Source organism: Choloepus didactylus, chromosome 3 (assembly GCF_015220235.1).
Source record: "Choloepus didactylus isolate mChoDid1 chromosome 3, mChoDid1.pri, whole genome shotgun sequence".
NCBI classification, from domain to species: domain Eukaryota; kingdom Metazoa; phylum Chordata; class Mammalia; order Pilosa; family Megalonychidae; genus Choloepus; species Choloepus didactylus.
In genome coordinates, this window is record NC_051309.1 from 81,925,009 (window position 1) to 81,948,146 (window position 23,138).

A 23,138-nucleotide genomic window follows, 5' to 3' on the forward strand; every position below is an offset into this window, starting at 1 on the left:
CCTCTTTCCCACTTACGAACACAACATCTTAGCTCCTCTCTTCTCTTCTCCGTGGCACTGCCTTTACTCATGCCTAAGGTTTATACCTGCCACCTGAGCTCTAGGATCTCATGAGGAATTCCATGTTCCTTATGAGTCTTAAGGAGTGTCATCCTTTCTTTAGCCTGTATCTATAGCTGTGCCTGTGTACTGTCTCTCATATAAACTTGCTCAAATTTCTCATTGTTTAAAACAGTAAGAACAAAAAGTATTCCACTCCCTGGCTCCCTCCAGTCATCTAGCTTATCACCCCTTTTCTTCCCTTTAGAACCAAATATTTGAAAGAATTAGCTGTCCTTGCTCTATTCATTTGATCTCTCATTACCCCACAATAATCAGACTTCTGCCCCACCTTATTCCATTACAAAGACTTTCTAGTTGCCAAATGTAGCGGACATGGAGCTAACCTCTTCCTGTTATCCTCCTGTTCTGGTTTGCTAATGCTGCCGTTATGCAAACTACCAGAAATGGATTGGCTTTTATAAAGGGGGTTTATTTGGTTACAAATTTACAGTCTGAAGGCCATGAAAATGTACAAATTAAGGCATCAACACAGGGGTACCTTTACTGAAGGATGGCCAATGGTGTCCAGAAAACCTCTGTTAGCTGGGAAGGCACGTGGCTGGCGTCTGCTTGCTCTTAGGTTGTGTATCAAAATGGTGTTCTCCAAAATGTCTCTGTAAGCTGCAGCTGGGAGCTTCTTCTGTCTGAACTCTTATATAGGACTCAAATGATTAAATCAAGGCCCATGCTGAAGGGGGGGGGCACATTTCTGTGGAAACATTAAATCAAGAAGTCACACCCTAATCAAAGGTGTCATTCACAGTTGGGTGGGTCACATCTCCATGGAAACATTCAATCAGAGGATTCCAACCCAATCACTAATACATCTGTCTCCACAAGATTGCATCAAAGAACATGGCGTTTTCGGGGACATAATACATCCAAACGGGCACACCTCCCTAGAATACTGTGAAACTACCATTCTATTGTAGTTTTCCTCCTGTGTCTCTGGAAATATCTTCTTAGGCTTTCCCCACAATCCTCCTCCTTTGCTCACCTCCTATATTGTGATATTTCTCAGAGAGCCACCCTCTCTGAGCAACTTGTCTTCTCTGAAAGGCTGTATGTTTCATGGCTTCTAAATAACCTCCAGCCCAGACTTCAAATCCTTCAGACTCTACTGCCTACCATTCATTTCCATGGAAAATCCATAGACACCTCACCTTGAGCAGCATGCCCCAGAGTGAGCCACCAACTTGCTTGCTCTGTTTCCCTCCTCTTTCCCTCCACTCCTCACTCCATCTAATAGTTCTTAATACAGATTATGAGATTACCATTCTAGTTCAAGTTAGAAGCATTAAGACCACCCTTTCTCTTTAACTCTTCCCTCTTCTACACTCCATACCTTCATCTAAATGGTCACTAAGCTAAGGATTCTGCCTTCTCGGTGGCTCTAAGACCTGCCATCTCTTCAGCTTCATTGCCACCACCTTAGTGCCAGCCTTCATCATCTCTTATCCTGGCCAGTACAATAGCCTCCAATCTTCTCTCTCTCGAATTTATTCTCCCTACAGTAATTGGCAATATCTTCCTAAAACTTAACTTTGAACATGTCACTCCCTGGCTAAGGTTCTTCCAATTCCACAGGATACTGTCCAAGCTCTTTGGGGTGGCACACAGTGAGGTCTTCTGCAATCTGGCCCCTCCTATTGAGAGCTAGCCTTTCATCTACTGCTATTCTCCATTTTCATCATCTCTCCAGCTACTTTGAGTTGCTCATACCATGTTCTTGACATTTCCATGCCTTCTTCGTCATGCTATTCCTTCTGCCTGGGTGGGCTTCTCTTCCTTTTCCCTTTTCTCCATCTGGAGAAATATTTCATGATTTAGTTAAAAGTGAAGACTTCTTGACCTAACCTGGCAGTGCTAATGACTCCCTCCTCTGTGTTCACCAAGCACCTTGTCTCTATTTGGAACCCATCATATTGTATTACAGTGGTTTACATGGCCATCTCTTCTACTCTTCTGTGAATTTTGGGTGCTGGTTATCTCATCTTATTCCTCTCTGAATCCCCAGTGCTATATAGTGGCTGGGATATAAAAAGTCTCTATAAATATCCCCAGAATGAATGGGAAGGAAACAGAGCAGAGGTCTGGATAGTCTTACATTTAAAATGAAGTCTTGCCATTGTCTTCAAAGCACAAAAAGGAATTTTCTTTACTTAAGTTGGGTGAAACTACCCCATTTGCTTTCTATTCATTGTTCTATGCACAGCCTCCTTTTTAACTTCAGTGTCTGATTCAGAATTTTCAGTGAGGTATCTGATCATTCATGAAGGAAGTGTGCTTATTGATATTAATTAAGTAAGTCCTGGTAGTTTTATTGTACTTCAGGACACCTCTTATTTCCTTTGGAATTGCAGACAAGAAGGCTTCTCTGGAGCCCCTGCAGTTATCACACCTCATCTCCTGGACAGGAAACGGGATCTCTTTCTCTACAGCCTGTGGAATTCACCAGGGCCTGCCCATTTTCCTTGGATGAAAAAAAGCTCAGCACCAGTCTTTTTAGTTAGGTGTGGACAGATACTGTTGGGGCATGAAGCTCCCAAAAATACATTCCAGTGGTGCTAGGCCAAGTTCGCTCTTCACTGGGTCTATCAGGTCCTCACAGCCAGTGGCCAGTCCCATGGCTAACATCCTCCTACTGAAAGGGGTCCTGCTAACTCCCCTCACTTGGTGGCCTATAGGTGGGGGCAGGGGATAGGCAGTTTGTTCTTTCTCCTTTTGTATTTTGGGCCCTTTGGAGTCTAAAATGATATATATATGTGAAATGTCTCCAGGTGCCTCCTACAAAAGATATTTTATTTTTTCATTAAGGCCTGAGGCTTTTTCAGTGTGATTATCCAGTAGCATGTGTTGGATACCTGAAGTCATATGTAACTGGGTTTGACCCCTTACTCCCACTGGGGGCTGTGGGCACCAGGAAGGGTTTCTAATCAATGGATGGAACCGGAATCTAAGGCAGTGAGGAACTGAGGTGCAAGGGAAGTAGCCTGGCTTCAAGAAACTGGGTGAAGAGACAGTGACCTAGTTTTTGAGGAGCTCAGTGTCCAAATTCAGAGTGGGACCAGCGGCAAGAGTCCAAACTGCCAAGATGCCATTATCCTAGGGCTCCTTGACTGCCTCCTCTGGTTAAAGGGGTGGTTCAGTTTTGGGGTAGTGCTGAATCCAAAGGTGGGGGTTATATGGAACCTGTTATGAGGGTTAGAGAACTATGGTGGTAAGGAGCCAAGCAAGTCATAATACCTCTTGTGGTCCCTAATCATGAGATTTAGAGCTTGGTCATCAAGAATAAAGGAAATTTAAAAAAAAAAAAAGACTGCTAGGTTAAAATAAGAAGAATGATAGAAGTACAAAAACCACCTATGAAGTATTCTTGCCAAAAAAATCAACTTAATTGCTCAAGCTTCTAGATCTAATTATCATTTTACATGAAACACAGTGCATAGATGAACATCATGGGGACGTAATTGCAAAATCTAGAGTATGGGAAACTCCATGGGACAAAGACCCAAATTAAAAAAAAAAAAACAGAATAAAGAAATAATGTATATGAATGTGCTTTGTAAATTTAAAAGCTTGAAACAAATAATGTATATGAATATGCTGTTGTTGGTCTCTTGCTTTTGCATCCTCCTTCCTCTCTCTAGCCCGAGGCTGTGTTACTTCTTTCTTCAGTTTTTTCTTCGTTTCCAGGTGGGTGAGGTCTATTCAGTCTTCTTGGCCCTGTGTATACCCCCTGGCCTCAGCTCACAGCACCTGCCCTGGCAGCTCCCTGCCTCATCAGGGTCCTCCAGGCTATGGTTAGAGTAAGTCTCAGACCAGCCTCTCCTGTAATTATTGATTCTCAATACCTTTCTGGAGAGCTCAGAGCTGGACAACTCATCACCACCCATAAATAGTTCCCGCCCAGTCCCCTCTCTTCTGCCATTCATCCTCAGCTTCTTTCTCCCCTTTTCTGCCCTTGCTTTTAGATCTCCTCAATTGGCTTGTCTTGCTAACCTCTCTCATAATGAGTAAGTGAATGGTGAAAATGATATTTAACATTTATTCAACTCTTACTGTGTGCCAGGTACATTATCACATTTTTAATCAAACAAAAACACTATAAATAGTTTGTAATAGATTATAAATATCTGCCTTTTACAGATGAGGAGGCTCAGAGTGGTTAACAAATTTACCAAAAAATCCCAAAGTTAAAAACCGGTGGTATCGGGATTAGAATCCAGATTTGTCTGACCTCGGAGCTGACCTCTTTAGTCACATTCCAGCCTCGCTCGCCCCGAGTTTTGAAAAAGAGAGTTCAGTTTTTCTCACTTTCCCCGCCTGTCTAGCATCCCAGCCAAAAGTCACCTGACTTCAATCCAAAAAATATTTATTGACTGACTACTAAAAATCTTTGTTCACATGTCCTTCTTGCTTTACAAGACCATTTTCCTATCATTGTAACCTCTCTTCAGAGAATCAAAATTTATGTATTTGTTGGAAATCATCATCTGTCCTGGGAAGCCCTTCAGTGTCTCTCTCTACATTTTCATAGTTTCTTCAGATTAAAATGAGGTTAAGCCAGCCTCTTCTATTAATTGCTTCATTTTTTAGATGACCAGACAAAGGCTTAGGGAAGGGAAGTGACTTTTATAGGGTCATACAGCAAGTTAATAACAAAGCCAGGCAAGAACCAAAGTCTCCTGTTACCTGGCTGTTTTATTCTGATATTCTTATTAGCATCAGGGGAATAATTTTTCATGTATGGTACAAAAGCTCATTTATTTTTCTATAGAGATAGAATAGGTGGGAGTTTAGCCACAGGGCCAAGTACAATGAGTTGGAATGACTTACAGGTTTTATCTTCACCATACCAAACTGGATTCCTGGATTCCATAAAAGTGTTTCTGAACTGCAGAAATATTCCCCTACAGTCTTCCAGTTCAAAGAATTTTCAGCATAAAATGCTTGCTAGCTTATTTTACTCTTTTGCCAAAAATAAAGCACAGCAAATATCTCCTGCCTATGACCTTCTATAGTAGTAAAATCCTCCTTACCATATTCATTCTTTGTTATTGCATTCTGCAAGCACATCCACTTTTTCCCTTGGCTTTGTCAGTTCTTTGTGTTATAAGGGCAGGATGTTTACCAGTTGAAGTCGTTTACTTGCAAAATGAGAAACTATTTTGGGGAACATTTTGTTGACCAGACTAGTAGCTTAGAGCAGTGCCAACATGGAGGTGGCTGCTAATTTTGATGCAGTTCTTACCAAGAAATTAAAATAATATTATTTATCTAGCATCAGGGTAAGACAGAGGACTTCAGAGTCCCCAGAAAGCTTTTTAAATTCAGTTTTATTGAGATATATTCACATACCATATAATCATCCATGGTGTACAATCAATTGTTCACAGTACCATCATATAGTTATATATTCATCACCCCAATCTATTTTTTTAATTAAATTCAGTTTTATTGAGATATATTCGCGTACCATACAATCATCAATGGTATACAATCAACTGTTCACAGTACCATCATATAGTTATGCATCCATCACCCCAATCTTCTATTTTTGAACATTTTCCTTTCACCAAAAGAATCAGAATCAGAATAAGAAATAAAAGTAAAAAAGAACATCTAAATCATCCCTCCCATCCCACCCTATTTTTCATTTAGTTTTTGTCCCCATTTTTCTTCTCATCCATCCATACACTGGATAAAGGGAGTGTGATCCACAAGGTTTTCACAATCACACTGTCACCCCTTGTAAGTTACATTGTTATACAATTGTCTTCAAGAGTCAAGGCTACTGGGTTAGAGTTTGATAGTTTCAGGTATTTACTTCTAGCTATTCCAATACATTAAAACCTAAAAAGACTTATCTATGTAGTGCATAAGAATGTCCACCAGAGTGACCTCTTGACGCCATTTCAAAAGCTCTCAGCCACTGAAGTTTTATTTCATTTCATTTTACATCCCCCTTTTGGTCAAGAAAATGTTCTCAATCCCACGATGCCGGGTGCAGATTCATTGCCGGAAGTCATATCCTGCGTTGTCAGGGAGATTTACAGCCCTTGGAGTCAGGTCCCCTGTATGGGGAGGGCAGTGAGATCACCTGCCAAGGTGGCTTAGTTAGAGAGGGAGGGCCACATCTGAGCAACAAAGAGGCACTCAGGGGGAGACTCTTAGGCACAGTTATAAGCAGGTTTAGCCTCTCCTTTGCAGTAACAAGCTTCATAAGGGCCAGCCCCAAGACAGGGCTTGGCATACCAAGCTGTCAGTCCTCAATGTTTGTGAGAACATCAGCAACAATCCAGGTGAGGAAGTCCAGCACTTCTGCATTTCCCCCAAGCTCCTCAGGGGGGTCCTGCATATATATTTTTATTCTCCACCCAAATTACTTTGGGATGTGTCACTATTTCACTCTAACCTATACAAACCTACCATATCGCACTTCCTATTCAAAGTTCCATGTAATTGTAGTGTTCAAACAAACTGACTGTAGATGTTATATTGTTTAGAAAATATAGATCCTTCACCAAATAGACATCTCTTCCCTTGGTCTCACATGGAAATTGAAGTTTTAACACAGTCGGTTTCAGCCTTTACTCTTTGTCCTGATTTGCCCTAGTCTTAACCAGATCTGCTTCATTCATATCTCTAATTAAAGTCTAGGCTCTTTTTCAGCTTTTTTTTTTTTAAACAGTTGGCAGTTGCCCCGGAAAACTTTTACCATATATCTACACAAAGTCCTTTGGGAGGTGGTAAGGAATTAGTGTTCCTTTTTTTTTTTTTTTAAGTATTTTTAAATTGTGATAATGTATATATAAAACATAACATTTATCTCTGAATTTGCTTATTCTAGATATTTCATATAAGTGGAATCATACAATATTTGTCCTTTTGTGTGTGGCTTATTTCACTTAGCATAATGTGTTCAAAGTTCATCCATGTTGTCATATGTATCAGAACTTCCTTTTTATGATTGAATAGTTTTCCATTGTGTATATGTAACACATTTTGTTTGTCCATTCATCTGTCAATGGACACTAGAGTTGGTTCCACTTTTTGGCTATTGTGAATAATGCTATGAACATTGGTTTACAAGTATCTATTTGAATCCCTGCTTTCAATTCTTTGGGGTATATACCCAAAAGTGGAACCATTTTTATGTATGGATAAACAGAGGCCAAGAAGACCAAGGCAACTCATGTGCTTTATGATTATAAAGCATAAAGCATTAACATTTAGGAAATCTGAGTGAAGGCTATATGAAAATTCTTTATAGTGATTTTACAACTTCTTAAAATGTAAGTCTGCAGTTAATCTAAAATAAGAGGTGAAATGCAAATATTAATAAAACAGAGAATAGCAATGGTTAATAAGAGAAATAACCAGTAAAATCTACTTTCCAGTATTTACTTGGTTGCTTTTTGATCTCGGAGGATGCACCAGTCTCTGTGTCGAAATCCACAGATCATATTAGTGTAGACACTCAGGTGTGATGCTGCTAATGTCAGGGGTTTCCCTCTCTTGTGTCTCCAAAGGCGCAGTGACCCTGCAGGCCGACCTCACTCTTGGCATTCAACCAAATTTGGGGAGAACCAACCCGATGCCAGCATGATGCAAATATCTCAGGGCACAATTGGCACTCCTTGGCACCAAAGCTACCATTCCAGGTAAGGCGCTGCAGCTGAGACTCAGAGGTTTGTTTCAAGTGTGCTCCCAGAAAATAATGCTTTCTTCTCTGTTTTGAGAATGTTTTTAACACTTACCTGGAGTAATAGTAAATCTCTCTAGACGCCACTTTCATCATCCTCTTAAAACTCCTAATGTGTGTATGAGTCGTCTTCAGATCATCTGTAGGTCCTGGGCCAGCTCAGCATTATGGAAGGTCAGAACTCTTCCTAGCACTGGCCGCTCATTTAAAATATTTATGGGGCTTATCGATTCTCAGACATTTTCTCAGTTACACATTATAAAACTATATTAGAAAAATTGACAAACTTCTTCTTGCCCTTTCTTCTTTAGTCAAAAATGTATCTGTTTTTTAATCTGAATTATTTCATTCATTCATGTATTTGAACTCTCCATTTGTAACTCTCTGGTTATCCAGCTAAGTTCCAACAACAGCAACAATTAACACACAGAGGACTGCTCAATGTGTATGTTATCTATCTTATGTAATCTTCAATATAGTTCTTCAAAACAGATATAGTATTATTAACCCTATTTTACAGAACAAGAAATTGAAGCTTGGAAAATTTAATTTGTCCAAGGTCAAATAGCTGATCAATACCTGAGTCAAGATTCTAATCTAAACCGGGCTTCAGAGCCTTTGCATGTAACCACTAGGATATACTTCCTCTGCATTTCCAGTCACTGTCCTGTCGGTCAGGTTTCAGTCAGAAAAAAGCAGAGTCACCATGAGTGTTATGAGAGAAGGGATTTATTATAGGAATCAGACCTCACACAATTTTCCCTTTGGGGGAAAAAGGGGAGTTGGAAAATGAGAAAAAGTCACTCCCCAGTCCTGCTGAAGTTTTGCAGCCATTGGACCAAGAAGAGCTTGCAGGGGAATCTGAAAAGCTAGTTGAGCTGCTGAAGTGGGATGGTGAAGGAAGAGCTCTCAGAAAAATTCAAGGGTAGTTTCAGCCTCTGTGGGTCTGCCACCAAGTATCTGGTGATGGGACTGGAGCCACGGTTGGTCAGCAGGGTCAGCTATCAGGAAGAAAAGGTAGAGACACAGCAAAAGAAGGAGGGAAGGAAAACCTAGAGCCTCAACAGGTATCTCTAAATCTGTCCATCACTGCATCTGTCCATAAGAAGACCTGCAGTCCTAAATATGCATGCACCTAATAATAGAGCTTCAAAACACAGGAAGCAAATGCCGACAGAACAAAAAATAGACAACTACACAATTAATAATTGGTGATCTCAGTATTCCATTGTGTGTGTGTGTGTGTGTGTACATTTTGTTTATCCAAATGGATACTAGAGTTGCTTCTATTTTTTGGCTATTGTGAATAATGCTCCTATGAACATTGGTGTACAAGTTTCTGTTTGAATTCCTGCTTTCAATTCTTTGGGGTATATACCCAAGAATGGAGCTATTTTTTTATATGGATAAAAACAGAAATTGTTAGAATGATTAGATAGCATATGAGTAAGCATTTAGAAGATTTGAACAACACTGTCAAGTATCTTTATCTAATTGACATTTATAGAACACTATTCCAGTAACCTAGAATACCCATTCTTGCACAGGGAACATTCACCAAGATGAGCCATAAAACAAAGCTCAATAAATTTAAAAGGACTGAAGCAATACAGAGTATGTTATTTGACTACAGTGGAATCATATTAAAAATCATTAACAAAAAGATTTCTGGAAAATCCCTAAAGATTTGGAAACTTCTGAATAATCCATGGGTCAGAGTAAATCACAAGGGAACTTAGAAAATAGTGTGAACCAAATTATAAGGATAAAGAGCATATCAAAATTTGTGGAATATAGCTAAAGCAGTGCTGAGAGAGAAATTTGTAGCATTATATGCTTATATTTAAAAAGAGGAAAGATTTTAAAAAATCAGTACTCTAAGCCAGGGTTTGCAAGGTTTTCTGCAAAGGGCCAAATAGTAGATACTTTAGGCTTTGTGGGTAATACAGACTCTGTTATCGTTTGAAAGCAACTCTAGACAATATATAACTAAATGAGTGTGGCCATGTTCCAATAAAGCTTTATTTACAAAAACAGGTAATGTGCTGGATTTGCCTACCCTGCTTTAATCTTTTCTTCCAGCAACCTCACTGCACTCAAATGGAAAAACTGAATCAAAATTAAGATTAAGTAAATAATGACCAAGTCACTACTATCACCCAGATAAGGACTCCACTTTTTCCTCACTGCTGGGAAATATTACTTCCCCACTGAGTCAAAGGCTTGGCAGGCAAGGCTCAATTAATTACACAGAGCAACTCATTGGCTCAGTCTGGGGTTCTCTCATCACTAGGGTACTGGCTATGAAGCCATGCTGTTCCCCTTCTTTGGCAGTTTCAGACTCCTAGCCAGACACAATGCTGAAATGGTTAAGAAAAAGACCGTAAGCTTGTTTGGGAGGTGGGGGACAGACACAACATAGACATGGCACCAGAATCAGGCCAAACTTCTTTTCCAGTATCAGCATGCTTTACCACTGTCACTTCCATTGCAGTTAGCCACTTCCCAAGGAAAATTGCGAGAACAAGGCTGGAGCAGCAGGAAGACCTGGTTCTACAGAGAACTGCATGGCTTTAATGACCTAAAGCCTTTTATTGCTTCTTAGCAGCCCTTGGCCAGGGAGTACAATAGGGGATTTCTAAAGGTTGAAAGTTGTTTTCTTAATTGGAGAAAGAATTTAGTCAGTATTCTACTCTGGACCCCCTTACATCTAAATACCAATCCCCATCTCATAAAAATCTATTCACCAACCCGATTAGGGCCAAACCTGATCCCCAGAAGTAGTAAAGAGAGAACCAAGTCAGGTCTCCTCTGACTGACTAAAGACTTGGAACCCATACATATTGGAATCCCTCTTCTGATCCCAGGGTGCCAGGCTCCACTGCTTATCCCTTTTTTGAAATGCTTGGATAAGGATAATGGTAGGGAGGTGGAACGGTCAAGAGAATGTAGATCAGTTCAAGCCCCCACAAACAAATGAAGATGCAGGTACTGATGTGAGGGGGTTCAGGGTGGGGGCTTCTGGAAGGATCACTCAGCTAATAGATGGTGACGATGCATTCAGCAAGGTCAGAACTCACTCAGAGCCCTTACTACTCATGTCTGGTCAAGCCAAGGGCCAGATCCTTGATGACTTACTGGCAGACAAGGGCTCACAGAATTGAAGAGAAACACATTAGCTAAGGCTTCAGGCCACAGGAAGAGATGATTTCCTGGTTACCTTCCTTCCTACAACCACTGCTCTCCTTTGCCCATATCCCTCCTAAAAACCCTGAAAGAATTCATTCTCACTATCTGAGCCATCTGTCCTCAGAGAGCAGGTCCTCGAGCCCTGTGCTACCCCCACATGCAGGCAGAATACTTTTGCTCTTATGGGCATGAATGTAGTGAGGACATTTAGAAGGTAAGATGGGAAACCTAACAGTTTCAAGGAAGAACAGCATAATGGTAAAGTACTTAGGCTTTAAGTCAGACCTAGATTTAAGTCTCAACTCTACCACCTATTCTGAGCATAAGCAAATCATTTAACCTTTTTGGTCTTGGTTTTCTCATCTGTAAACTGGAATTAAATATATCTCATTGGATCATTCTAAGGATTAAATAAGATAATGAATGTAAAATAGTGCAGTTCTTGGTACATACTAAGTACTCAATAAATGACAACTAATTATAATAATCAGGCTGAAGACTTAGAGGCACAGTGAAACCTGGGAATGAGCTTCAAGATTAACAACATAAACCACCACATGCAAACCACCACATGCATAAATGCAAGTGTGTATCTACAGGGTGCCCCTGAAAAGTGGATACTTTGGAGCCTCCTAACCCCTAACCTTCTTAGGAGGTCCTGAGTCTGAAGTCATGCTGTGACCTAAAAAGCAAACTGGCCCTAAGGCAGAAATAAGACTACTGCAATCAGTGCTTAGAATAGCTACTTACTGTAACTATGGTGAGCCCCGAGAGGTCTCAGGGTAATGGTGGAGTTGGCATCAGAAGTGCAATATATTGAAGGCTGTGCTTCTCCACCCCCTATTTCTTCCTTCCATCCTAAGCTTCAGAAGGGTTTGGGCAGGTGGATCTGCCCTTGTACTGTATCTACTATCTCTGCCCCTCTAACTCAAGCTTCAAAACATCTCTTCCTGACACAACTCTCAGCACAAAAGTACTGTGTGAGGTACAAAAGGAGAAAAGAAAGGTCAGATTAACCAGAATGTTACAGAAGTGTGTATTCTCTTCTACCCCAGCACAAATCCTCCTGTGATGCATTCATTCCAGGGCTCAAGCTTACAGCTCTGGCAGAGGGCTTCACCCTGGGGTGAGCCCTGCTTCTCGGGCCTGATTTCCTTAACTGTAGATGGTGAAGCACTGCAGGTGCATTTCTGAGGCGCACAGTGGCATCTAGTGGTCTAGTGTGCCAAATCAATTGGTTGGCCTTAGTTTAGTTTACAAAACCTAATGTCAGTTCTAAATTTATGGATCTGTTTCTCACTGAACAGCCAGAGGATGGGGAAGGACAGGAGTAAAAGGAACAGAAGACAAAAATACAAATTCTGAAAACATATAATTAAAAAAAATTTTTTTGGTAACATGAGATTTGCCATTTTAATAATTTTTAATAAGTATACAATCTTGTGGGATTAATTACATTCACAGTGTCGTGCAACCATCACCACCATCCATTACCAACACATTTTCATCACCCCAAGCAGAAACTTTGTACCCTTTAAGCAGTAACTCTCATGACATCATTTTAATGGTCTACAAACTGGGTTAGATTTGGAATTTCACTGAAATTTTATTTCAGCTGCTTTCCATCAGACACTTATCACTGTCTTTTTGCCCTGCAGTAATCTCACACAATGATCCTCAAATATTAAAGAACTTCAGAAGAGATCTTGAAGAGTCATGTAGTCCAGCCCCCAAACAAGAGACTGGAACAACAATATCAAAATACTAAAGCACTTGTACTTATTAACTGATTCATTCATTCCACAAATATATATTGAGTACCCACTGTGTGCCAGATGATTTCTAGGTATTGAGAATAAAATGGTGAGCAAGACAGAAAAGGCCATAATAATAATGATAATCTATTATATACTTCTTGGAAAAATGTTTCTAGGGTCAAACAAGCTTAGAAGACACTGCTTATCAATATTTCCCATTTAGAACATCACATAAATGATAGTTTATTAAAGACTCAGAAGTCTTGCAGTGAATAAAACTGTCTAAATTATTTAGCCTAGTATTTTCCAAACCTATTTGATCATCTAAGGAATTAGTGTTTTGTGGAGTACACTTTAGGAAATGTTTCCATACACGTTTTTTGTGCTCCTTACTTTGTTTTAATTATTATTTTAAAATACTTTTATATACACAAAATAAAAATAGAGTAATATTACACATATATAAGTATCACAGAATTCACATTTTGTCATATTTACCTATGATCTTGTTTATATTTTATTAATAAATGTTATAGATCCAATTGAAGTCTGTTATATAATCAAAGGGATATGACATAATACCAAGTAGTGGTACATACTATGAAGAAAATAAAGCAGAATAAGAGGGAGTAAGCAGAGAAGAGGACTGAGCCAGGTGAAGAGCTTGTCAGGTGTACAAGTACAAAGGTTCTGAGACCCTCAGGAGGGAACATAGTTAATACACGTTTGAATTCCAGTAAGGAGGCCATCATACTACAGTGTAGTGAGCAAGAAGAAGAGCAGTAAAAAATGAAGTTGGAGAAGTAGCCAGACCATGGTAAGAACTTTGACACACTTCAAGTATACTCATCTGGACAATAGGGGATCTTTGTGTGGATTAGAGTGGTTGCGGGAATTATAGACCTCCCGTGCAAGTTCTTCTCACCCACCAGAAAAGTGCCATCTTGGAAGCAGGAGAGGCAAAGCTAATAAAAATGCCTAGTTCCAGAAAATGGCAGAACTTGTTCCTAGAGGATGATATCAGAGCCCATATTCCCCAGTCAGTTTGGGAAGGAAATTCCAAAGGGACAAAATCCTCCCTGGGTTAGAGGGGAGAGCACCTCATAAAGACCTAAATGATACCTTCCACCTGAGGTTGGGAAGGGTGAATTTTCTTTAGCTACAGGAAGGAATCCCTTGCTCTCGCCCAGCTACAGACAGATATACCAATGATCTCGTATTTCTAGACACCATTTATATTTTGAGAGACATGTTAGTAATATCATTTCCCCTACTCAGTAGTGAGTTTCAGTTAACCTGTCAGTTTATTCACTTTGATTTTTTTTTTTTTTTTGCATGTTCCTAAGTTGGATTTAGATTATCTTTCCATTGAAGGAATTAATTTCCACTGAAGGGAATTCTCAGCAGTTGGGAAGAAGAGTAAGTGGTATTTGCTACCTGTATGGGATTGGTGAGGAAATCAGCCTTTACAGGATCTACAGCTCCATTTCTCCTCAAAATGTTATCTCTGCATCTTCTGTTAGAAGAGATAAAAGGAAGCATAAGTGAATCATATGGGATTATCCCCAATTGGACTATCTCATGTGCATTTTTACCACTCCCTCTTCATTTAGAGGGGAATTGGGGGGAGGGGGGTATAAATCTGGTTGTAACATACATCATGTCATTGAGTGCCAAGACAGAATTACCTAGTCTGGCTGGCTCAGCAGCTATTCCCTTCCTTTCTCCCTTGATTTATACATTTTTACTTACCTGTCCCTCCCAAAGCAGGATGCTCAATTCAATAAGTTGACTTTATTTGGTAGAGAAAAATTACTTTCTTGAGGTGAACTGCTGAAAATGTAGTTTTCTTTTCCTTGAATTCCAGCACCAGTTTTAACTCAGAATATGGTCCTTCTCTTGCCATATTCTCTGGAGATATTCTGGCCATAAAGCATTATCATATACTCAGCCAATAAGATACAATATTTACATATATGGGCTCTAGAAATAAGGTAATAATAGCTCCATGAATTTTAATTGTCCTTAAATGCCTATTTGTTTAAGAATGAAGATGCTTAGGCAAGACCTCTTAGTGATTTACTCCTGAGAAAAGAGTGAGTCACAAACTTTTGGAATATGGAGACTGCTGTTTGATTTTCAAAGCATTTATTCCTTCCTATCTGCCCTCCCCCAACATATGCTGGGTGATGTATATTTTGAATTTACAATTAAAGCTAATTATAACTGATTTTGAGAAAACTTCTGGGGTGGGTAGTGCCAGGACTGAGAGTCATGCCCTCACCCCGCTCTGAAAGCCCCCTGGGGGAGCTTGTAAATGAGGTTTTTTTCCCCTCCGAAATGTATGTGAGGAGGTTTTGCTCAGGCTCTGAGAAGTCATCCATAGGTGATGGAATCCTGGCACCCAAGAGCCTCCCGAGATTAGGAGTTCTTATACAGCTTCCCATCCCTTCCCTTTCTCTCTCTCTCCCTTCAGCTTTTTCTGCCTCTAATTTCTCTCTATATATATCTCTCTTATTCAGCTTTGTGTTTAGCTTTCTTACTACAAACAAATTGTCTCTAATACACTTGAGATTCCAGGAAGATTGCCAACATGTAGCCTTCAATTCCATAAAAAGGAAAGATAGTAACTAAAACACATATACATGTGCACACAAAGTCTCCCTTACCGGGTCACGTGCCTATTGTCTTACCAAGCTTTTCCCTTTCTTCCCACACACAGCCCCGACAGACACAAAATTTCAGTCTCAAACACTCTTCCTCCTTTCCCCCTCCTCTTTTATCTTTGCCCCCCACCCCCCCCAAATCCCTGCCATTTCTTGGCACATGCAGAATGTCATTTCCAGCACATAGCAAAGCACATCAATACACTGCCTGTAGCCAAAGACCCCATGACTTCCTCTGTGCTCCTTGTTCTTCTTGCAAGCCTGGGTGATTAATAAGTGATACAAAGGTTACAGTGTTGGACAGTTACTCCAAGTGATGACACACAGGGTGGCCAAGCAAGGCCCAAATATGGCCCTTTTTACCCACCCTTGAAAGAACTAAACATCTCACACAAGAGTACATTTATAAGCAGGTCCTGTGCCTGTAAGCCTACTAAAATGATAACATCTTGGTGGTGCTGACTGCTTTGTCTCACTTTCTTCCAGCTCCTCTACAAGTGACCTCTCTAACTATGACCATACCTATCTGAGGCGGAGCCCTGACCAGTGCAGCTCCCAGGGGAGCATGGAGAGCCTGGAGCCCAGTGGGGGGTACCCACCCTGCCATCTTCTTTCTCCTGTCAAGTCCACCAGCAGCATTGACCAGCTCAGCCACCTCCATAACAAGAGAGACTCGGCTTACAGCTCCTTCTCCACCAGTTCTAGCGTCCTAGAGTATCCACCCCCTGGCATCTCTGGTCGGGAGCGTTCAAGCTCCATGGACACTGCTTCTGCTCGAGGTGGCCTCCTAGAAGGGATGAGGCAGGCAGATATTCGCTATGTCAAGACAGTATATGATACCCGGAGGGGAGTCTCAGCAGAATATGAGGTGAACTCTTCAGCCTTGCATCTCCCAGGTCGGGAGGCCCGAGCATCAGCAGATGGCCAGGGCTATGATAAATGGCATAATGTTCCTCGAGGCAAGGGAATGACACCCCCATCCTGGAGCCAGCAGTGTCTTAGTTCCTTGGAGAGTGCCGCTGACAACCTGCCTCCTAAAGTGGGTGCACCCCTGCCCCCGGCTCGAAGTGACAGTTACGTAGCCATCCGGCACCATGAGCGGCCCAGCTCCTGGTCTAGCCTTGATCAGAAACGGTTTTGTCGGACTCAGGCAAATTCTTCAGGCTCCCTGAAATCTCCATTCATAGAGGAACAGCTGCAGACTGTACTAGAGAAGAGTCCAGAGAATAGCCCTCCAGTGAAGCCCAAGCATAATTACACCCAGAAGGCTCAACCTGGCCAACCTCTGCTCCCAACTGGTATCTATCCTGTACCTTCCCTGGAACCCCACTTTGCCCAGGTGCCCCAGCCTTCTGTGAGCAGTAATGGTATGCTCTACCCTGCACTGGTCAAGGAGAGTGGATATACAGCCTCTCACGGAGCTCGTGACAAGACTGCTACGTTTGATGAGAATGGGAACCAAAATGGATCTAGCAGGCCTGGGTTTGCCCTCCCCCAGACCCAAGAACACGACTTACTTTCCCTAGTGGAGAGGAAACCAGAAACTACAACCAAGTTTGTGCCCTACAAAGTCCATTTCCCAGCAGTGCCTGAAAACGAGGTAGATACCTCTCTGAAGAGCCATCTCACATCTCCCCAAGGCAACAGCCCACATCCCAGTGAGAGAAAGAGCATCCATAGCAACAAACCATATTCAAATAACCATGGCCTCAAATCCCCTCAGACTCAAGCCTGGCAGGCAGGTGAAGACAAGAGAACTTCCAGGCCCCTGGAGCTCCGGGAAGCTGGTTTTCGGGAAGACCACAATGCCAACCTCTGGAGGACGCTAGAGAGAGAAGGCCTGGGCCAGAGCCTGCCAAGCAACTTTGGCAAGACCAAGTCAGCTTTCTCATCTCTCCAGAACATTCCTGAGAGTCTACGAAGGCACAGCTGCCTGGAGCTAGGAGACAGAGCCCAGGAAGGCAACGTGGATGGCAGGCTTGCCTCTGCTGTTAGCACTCAGGCTGAGGACCCTGGAAGGAAAGCTCTTCCTGAACACAGGAGCCATTTGGACAGGCCTGTTTCCTATCCAAGGCCTGAGGGGAGAACCAGTGGCTCAGCTTCTTTCCATAGCTCAGACCCAAGCTATGAAGAGCCGTCCTCCCCAGGACACCAGCAGACATCCAGTCTGGGCCTGAGGAGGCTCAGCTCAAGCGGTGCCTCAGCTCTGCCGTGCTTTCAGTACGGGAAGCCCCACTGCTCGGTGCTGGAGAAGGTTTCCAAGATTGAGCAACGAGAGCAAGGAAGCCAGAGACCCCCGAGTGTGGGCAGCCCTACTTATGTCTACAACTATAGGCCCAACAAGACGCTTTCCACTTCCAGTACGTCTGCGAATGATCTTGAGGAGACAAGAGCTGATACCTGTTTTCCCGAATCTGCTGAACTCCTAAGCAACGGGGAGCAGAAATTCAAAATCGGGAAGGCCAAGTTGGAAGAGGTTCTCTGGCAGCCGAGGGGTCAGCAGCAGAGGAGTGTGGCCGGCGGCCGGGGCCCCCCACTCCGAGACAGTGAGCCCCCGAGGCGGGACGCTCGCCTCCTCCGCAGCCAGAGCACCTTTCAGCTGTTCAGTGAAGCCGAGAAGGAGACGGACAACAGGCCCGACACACCTGAGTCGCCCCTTTTGGACGCCCCTTTAAGCCGTGCCTACCGGAACAGCATCAAGGACGCTCAGTCCCGTGTTCTGGGGGCCACCTCCTTTCGACGCCGGGACCTCGAACTGGGTGCGCCCGCGGTCTCTAGCCGCTGGCGGCCCCGGCCCGCCTCGGCCCACGTGGGGCTGCGGAGCCCCGAGACGCCGGTCTCCACCTCCCCGCACACGCCGCGCGAGCGGCACAGCGTGACCCCGGCCGAGGGCGACCCAGCCCGGCTTACGACTCCCGCCGCCCGGAGAGGGGCACGTCGGCGCCTGACCACCGAGCAGAAGAAGCGCTCCTACTCGGAGCCCGAGAAGATGAACGAGGTGGGGGTCTTGGAGGAGCCCGAGCCCGCGCCTTTGGGCCCGCAGAGGAAGGGTGTGCGTTTCCCGGAGAGCACCGTGGCCGACAGGCGCCGGATGTTTGAGCGCGACGGAAAGGCCTGCTCGACGCTCAGCCTGTCAGGGCCGGAGCTGAAGCAGTTCCAGCAGAGCGCCCTGGCCGACTACATTCAGCGCAAGACCGGCAAGCGACCCTCCTCCTCGGGTTGCGGCGTCCAGGAGCCCGGGCTGCTGCAGGAGCGCGCCCAGAGCGTGTATCTCCAGCCCGGCCCCGCGGCGCGCGAAGCCTCGGGTCTTGTCTCGGCCTCCAGCCTGAGCTCGCTGCGGGAGCCGAGCCTGCAGCCCCGCAGGGAGGCCGCCCTCCTGCCCGCCGCGGGGAGCGAGGGGGAGACCCCGCGGGGCCCCCGAGATCGCAGCAGCTCCTTCGCCGGCGGCCGCCTGGTCGGGGAACGTCGGCGCGGGGAGCAGCAGACTCAGAGGGAGCCGGCTGGCGCCGCGCTGCTCAGTGGCGCGAACTGCGGACCTCGGGGCGCCCCGAGGATGGATAGGACTCCTGGGGAGACCGCCGCCTTGGGGGCGGCTGCCGGGAGTGCCGGGAAGTCCAAGTCAGCCGAGGACCTGCTGGAGCGCTCAGATGTCCTGGCAGTCCCTGTCCACGTGAGGTCCAGGTCATCCCCCACGGCAGACAAAAAGCGCCAGGTAAGCGTGGCCACAGAGCCCTGACCCAGGACTGCCCCTTCTACCCTGGTTGCTCAGTTTTCCTTTTAGAATCAGAAAAGTAGCATTTGTTTTTTATGAGGCAGTTTCTTTCTCAGTGCCCCTACTTAGTATCTTTACAGGTGCGTGCGTGTGTGTGTGTGTGTGTGTGTGTGTGTGTGTGAGAGAGAGAGAGAGAGAGAGAGAGAGAGAGAGAGAGAGATTGAGAGAGAGAGACTCATTTTAGGAAGACTCACCTCTCAATGCAAGGAAAAAATTACAGATTATCTTTTTTGTTTATTTTTTGCCTTTTTGGTTTTTTTTTATTCATGGAATCGAGACTCCAGTATTTTAAAGATTTCATCTTGTACTCTTCAGTTTTGTTTGACTTTTTCACTTTGTCAATATAGCTAGATTTATTAGTTGATAGTTACTGATTATCAGGTTCCGACTATAATCAGACTCTCAGCTAAGTATCCTCTACATTTATTATCTAATTTAATCCTCACAATAATCCTATTCAGTAGAGTGTATTATCCATATCAAACCCATTTTTCTCTGACTCCCATCTGAGCTCTTCCATGTACTGTCCTGGTGAGGTAAGAATATCAGACTTCCAAATTCTCACGTATTGGGATTTTCTAATAAAGTCTCTAAACAATGCAAAGATTAAGTGGAAATTTCAGGCAGAGGTAGGAATAGAATCTGAGCATTAATTTTCCTACTTAATTCTTATACCCATCCTTAGACTCCACTTCCATTGCAGATCAAAGGCCTACCTGATGGTGCCTTTCCCACCTAAGAAGGTAGTAGGAATCCACATGTATTGGCACAGGGGAGAATATTCCTCGATAGCCCCCTTCTCAAATTCTGCTATTTCTCAGAACAGAATTCAACCATTCAAGAAGCGTTTATAGAGCATATATTGTATGAAAAGCACTATGTTAAAGGGTCTAAGGAAACACAGAGGAAGAAAATGAAGCTCATGTCTTTCTGGGGTCCACAGTTGAGCAGGAAATATGAATTTATATATAAAAAAGCAGGCAGCAAATAATATGCTATTGGTGGGGGTGGGACAAGTGATTAATTCTAACTGAGGGGATCTGTACCCTCTGAGAATTTTTCTGCTTAGGATTCTCCAGAAATTTTTTATCCCCAGTATAAACCTACAAAAATGTATTCAAGCAATCCTCAATAGCCATTTTGCTCCCCACAGAATGAAGAACAGAACTAATTCCCACTCTTTAACCTACCACTGAAACACTTTTAAAATCCGTATATGTAACATGCAATTTCAGCTAGCTTGATGGACTTCGAGGGCCTACTACATAGTTATCCAAACATTTGCTGCATTTCTAGAGAAAATAGAAACATTTGGGTAAAAACTCAATCATCTTCTGTTGTTTATTCCCCACTAGATGCTATTATTCTCTGGTGGGGAATTGGTTGGATGGCTATGAATGTTATTTTGCTGTCACCCCAAGATATTTCTTAAGCCTGCTAAATTGGGAAACAGAGCTAACATAAAGGTATGGTAGAGAAGTGAAGAGATTCCTTTGGATCCCAATTAGACACTTCATGTTATTTGAAAGACCTTTTAGAAACACAGATGAATACAGAACAGTATTTAGGCACCCTCTTCAATAAAGGGAGTACCAAATTTAGATATTGTTTAATTTGGGGAATATGAATCCAGAGGGGGGATATATTTCAAAATGAAATACTTTTTCCATACCACTTTGCTCCGGCAAATTCTGAAAATAGGCTCTCATCCCCAAGATTGTAATTGTGCTGTGTTCCTGAGCTTCACTCTCCCATTCTCCTACCCAGCAACTAGACCTTGCCTGACTGCAGACCTGGCCCCTGCTAAGGTCTGCTCCTTGCGTTCTCCTTATAGATCCATCAACTACTTTATCTGTAGAAATAGTTCAAAACAAAACAAAAGTAGCCTCACCATGTGACTATTGTGGTTATTATTTTAAGAAATTGCATTTTTTTATTTGAATAAATTCCAAGAACTTGACTGTTATCATTAAGTTTTGGGGAACATATTAAAAAAGAATTTTTCTCATCCTAGCTTTAGAGAACGCTGAGAAGTTTATTGACATAGAGACCATGTATCTGAGTTAAAACGAAAATGTGGAGTGTATATGTGCTGGTTTAGTTCATGACATCCCCAAGAAATGCTACATGCTCCTGCCAGCCAGATGCTAATAGAACAGGATTTTACAAGCTTTGGACAAGGATTCAGCTCCTTTTCAAAAGTCCATTAGTGAGGACTTTTCAAAAGTCCTTTAGTTTCTGCCTCTAAAACAAGATCATCATGGAAACCAATTCCTCTTTGTAAGAAAATTGCTCATTCATGGGCCTGTTATAATGACTGTGGAAGGCTGCCATTCTGAAGCCACTTACAGCCTCAGAGCTCCTCAAATTCTCAGCAGGACTGGGCCTCTCCTTACCCAGCCTGTGTTCTCTGAAACATGCTGCCTCCCATCCCCTCCCCTTAATTCCTTTACTTTCGGAAGGTTTAATTGTAGAGCAAATGAATATTAGTGGTGGAACCTAAGGGTACATCAGACTCTTGCCAGTTTCCCACTTCTATGAGACCTTGGAAAGCTTAACCTTTTTTCAAGTGTGGGCCTCTCCATATCTGCAGAAAAATATCCTGTTTTTCCTTGGAAATGGAAATTTATACTCATTCACTGCATAAGTCTAAAATGTAGCAGAGGCTATAAAAAGAAACTCTTTGATGATATGATTCCTGGTGGGAAATTTTTTTTTCAGAAGCTGAGTTGGAGGCCTGTCTGGTTCTGTTTATTGTCAGAGACCTTCATTTCTGATGTGTAACATGTTCATCATCTGATGGTGTGGTAAATGTTATTTAATTGCTGAGGAAATTGTTCAGTGCATGGAACCACAATGTTGGAAGTAGGCCTGATTCTGTAGGATGCAGTGTGTAAATCCTTTTTAGCACCTCTCAACAAACACCCAATTAAGCATAAGTAACAGAATCACTTTCCACAAAGTGTGAAGTGACAAATAGCTAACAATAATCAAACTTTTACTATATGCCAATTATTGTGCTAAGTGTTTCATAAGTATAAAATTAATCCTTACATGTATGCAAAGAGGTAGATACTATTATCTTTATATTAAAGATGAGAGAATTGAGGGCAAGAAATTTGCCGAAAGTAGTGGGGAGTGAGGTTTTGACCCATACCATCTGATTCTAGAGTCCATAAATCCATATACCATGCCGCCTCCTTGAATAAAAAAAGGCTGGTGAGGAGAGGGTTTGGAAGAGAAGCAAGAGTTAAACATCTTACATCTGAAAACATCATCAGCCAATGAATTGATGTCATTTTAATATTTTTTGATTATTACATTTAAATAACTTTTTATAATTGGATTTCTAATTCATTTTAGTAGATACTCAAAACTGATATTCCATAGTAGATGAATATTGTCTTCATGTTTCATTGGTCACAGAGATATTCAAATATCTAACTCAGAACTTAATCTAAGAGTGAATATTAGGGTTCAATATCTTTTAGGTTACACTATAAGCATGCTATGCTTAATGAAGAATAAGAACTGGGGTATTTTTAAGTGGGTTTTGAGATAATTAATAAAAATAAATTAGACTTAACAAGTATCTGTTGGCATAATTATATACCTGGTACTTCTCCTATAGCTACTCCTTTTTCCTAAATTGCCATTATAAGTACTTTATACTTCTCAACATGTTTATAAAAAAATCAAGGCATCTTTGATAATGAATATTTGCCCAAATCAAAGCAAGTAAATGCAACTGGGGTTTATCCTCCTTCAGCTTCTGTAGGATTAGAAAGGCATTATCACAGAAGGAAAATCTTCTGTCCAAATGGTATTTTGATTGACAGGAGATTTAGAGACTTCGCTCAATAGCCTATTTACCAGGTCTAACTTCTTTTATATATGCATACTCACAAAAATAGCAATTTAAGCTTGATATACCAGGGGCCAAA

At 42.5% G+C, this 23,138-nt stretch overlaps 1 protein-coding gene across 4 annotated transcripts in view; it reads left to right on the forward strand.

The window, feature by feature from the left end:
* SHROOM3 (shroom family member 3) overlaps positions 1–23,138 on the forward strand; it is a 207,975-nt gene that overhangs the window by 157,246 nt on the left and 27,591 nt on the right. For 3 of the 4 annotated variants that reach the window (XM_037830033.1, XM_037830034.1, XM_037830036.1), the window contains 2 exons: positions 7,638–7,769; positions 15,909–19,134. In XM_037830033.1, the coding sequence (XP_037685961.1) occupies positions 7,711–7,769; positions 15,909–19,134 (3,285 nt within the window). In that variant the 5' untranslated portion in view covers positions 7,638–7,710. Of the gene's footprint in view, positions 1–7,637; positions 7,770–14,102; positions 14,176–15,908; positions 19,135–23,138 lie in introns of those variants that run through there. The other variant, XM_037830035.1, reaches the window with a different exon arrangement.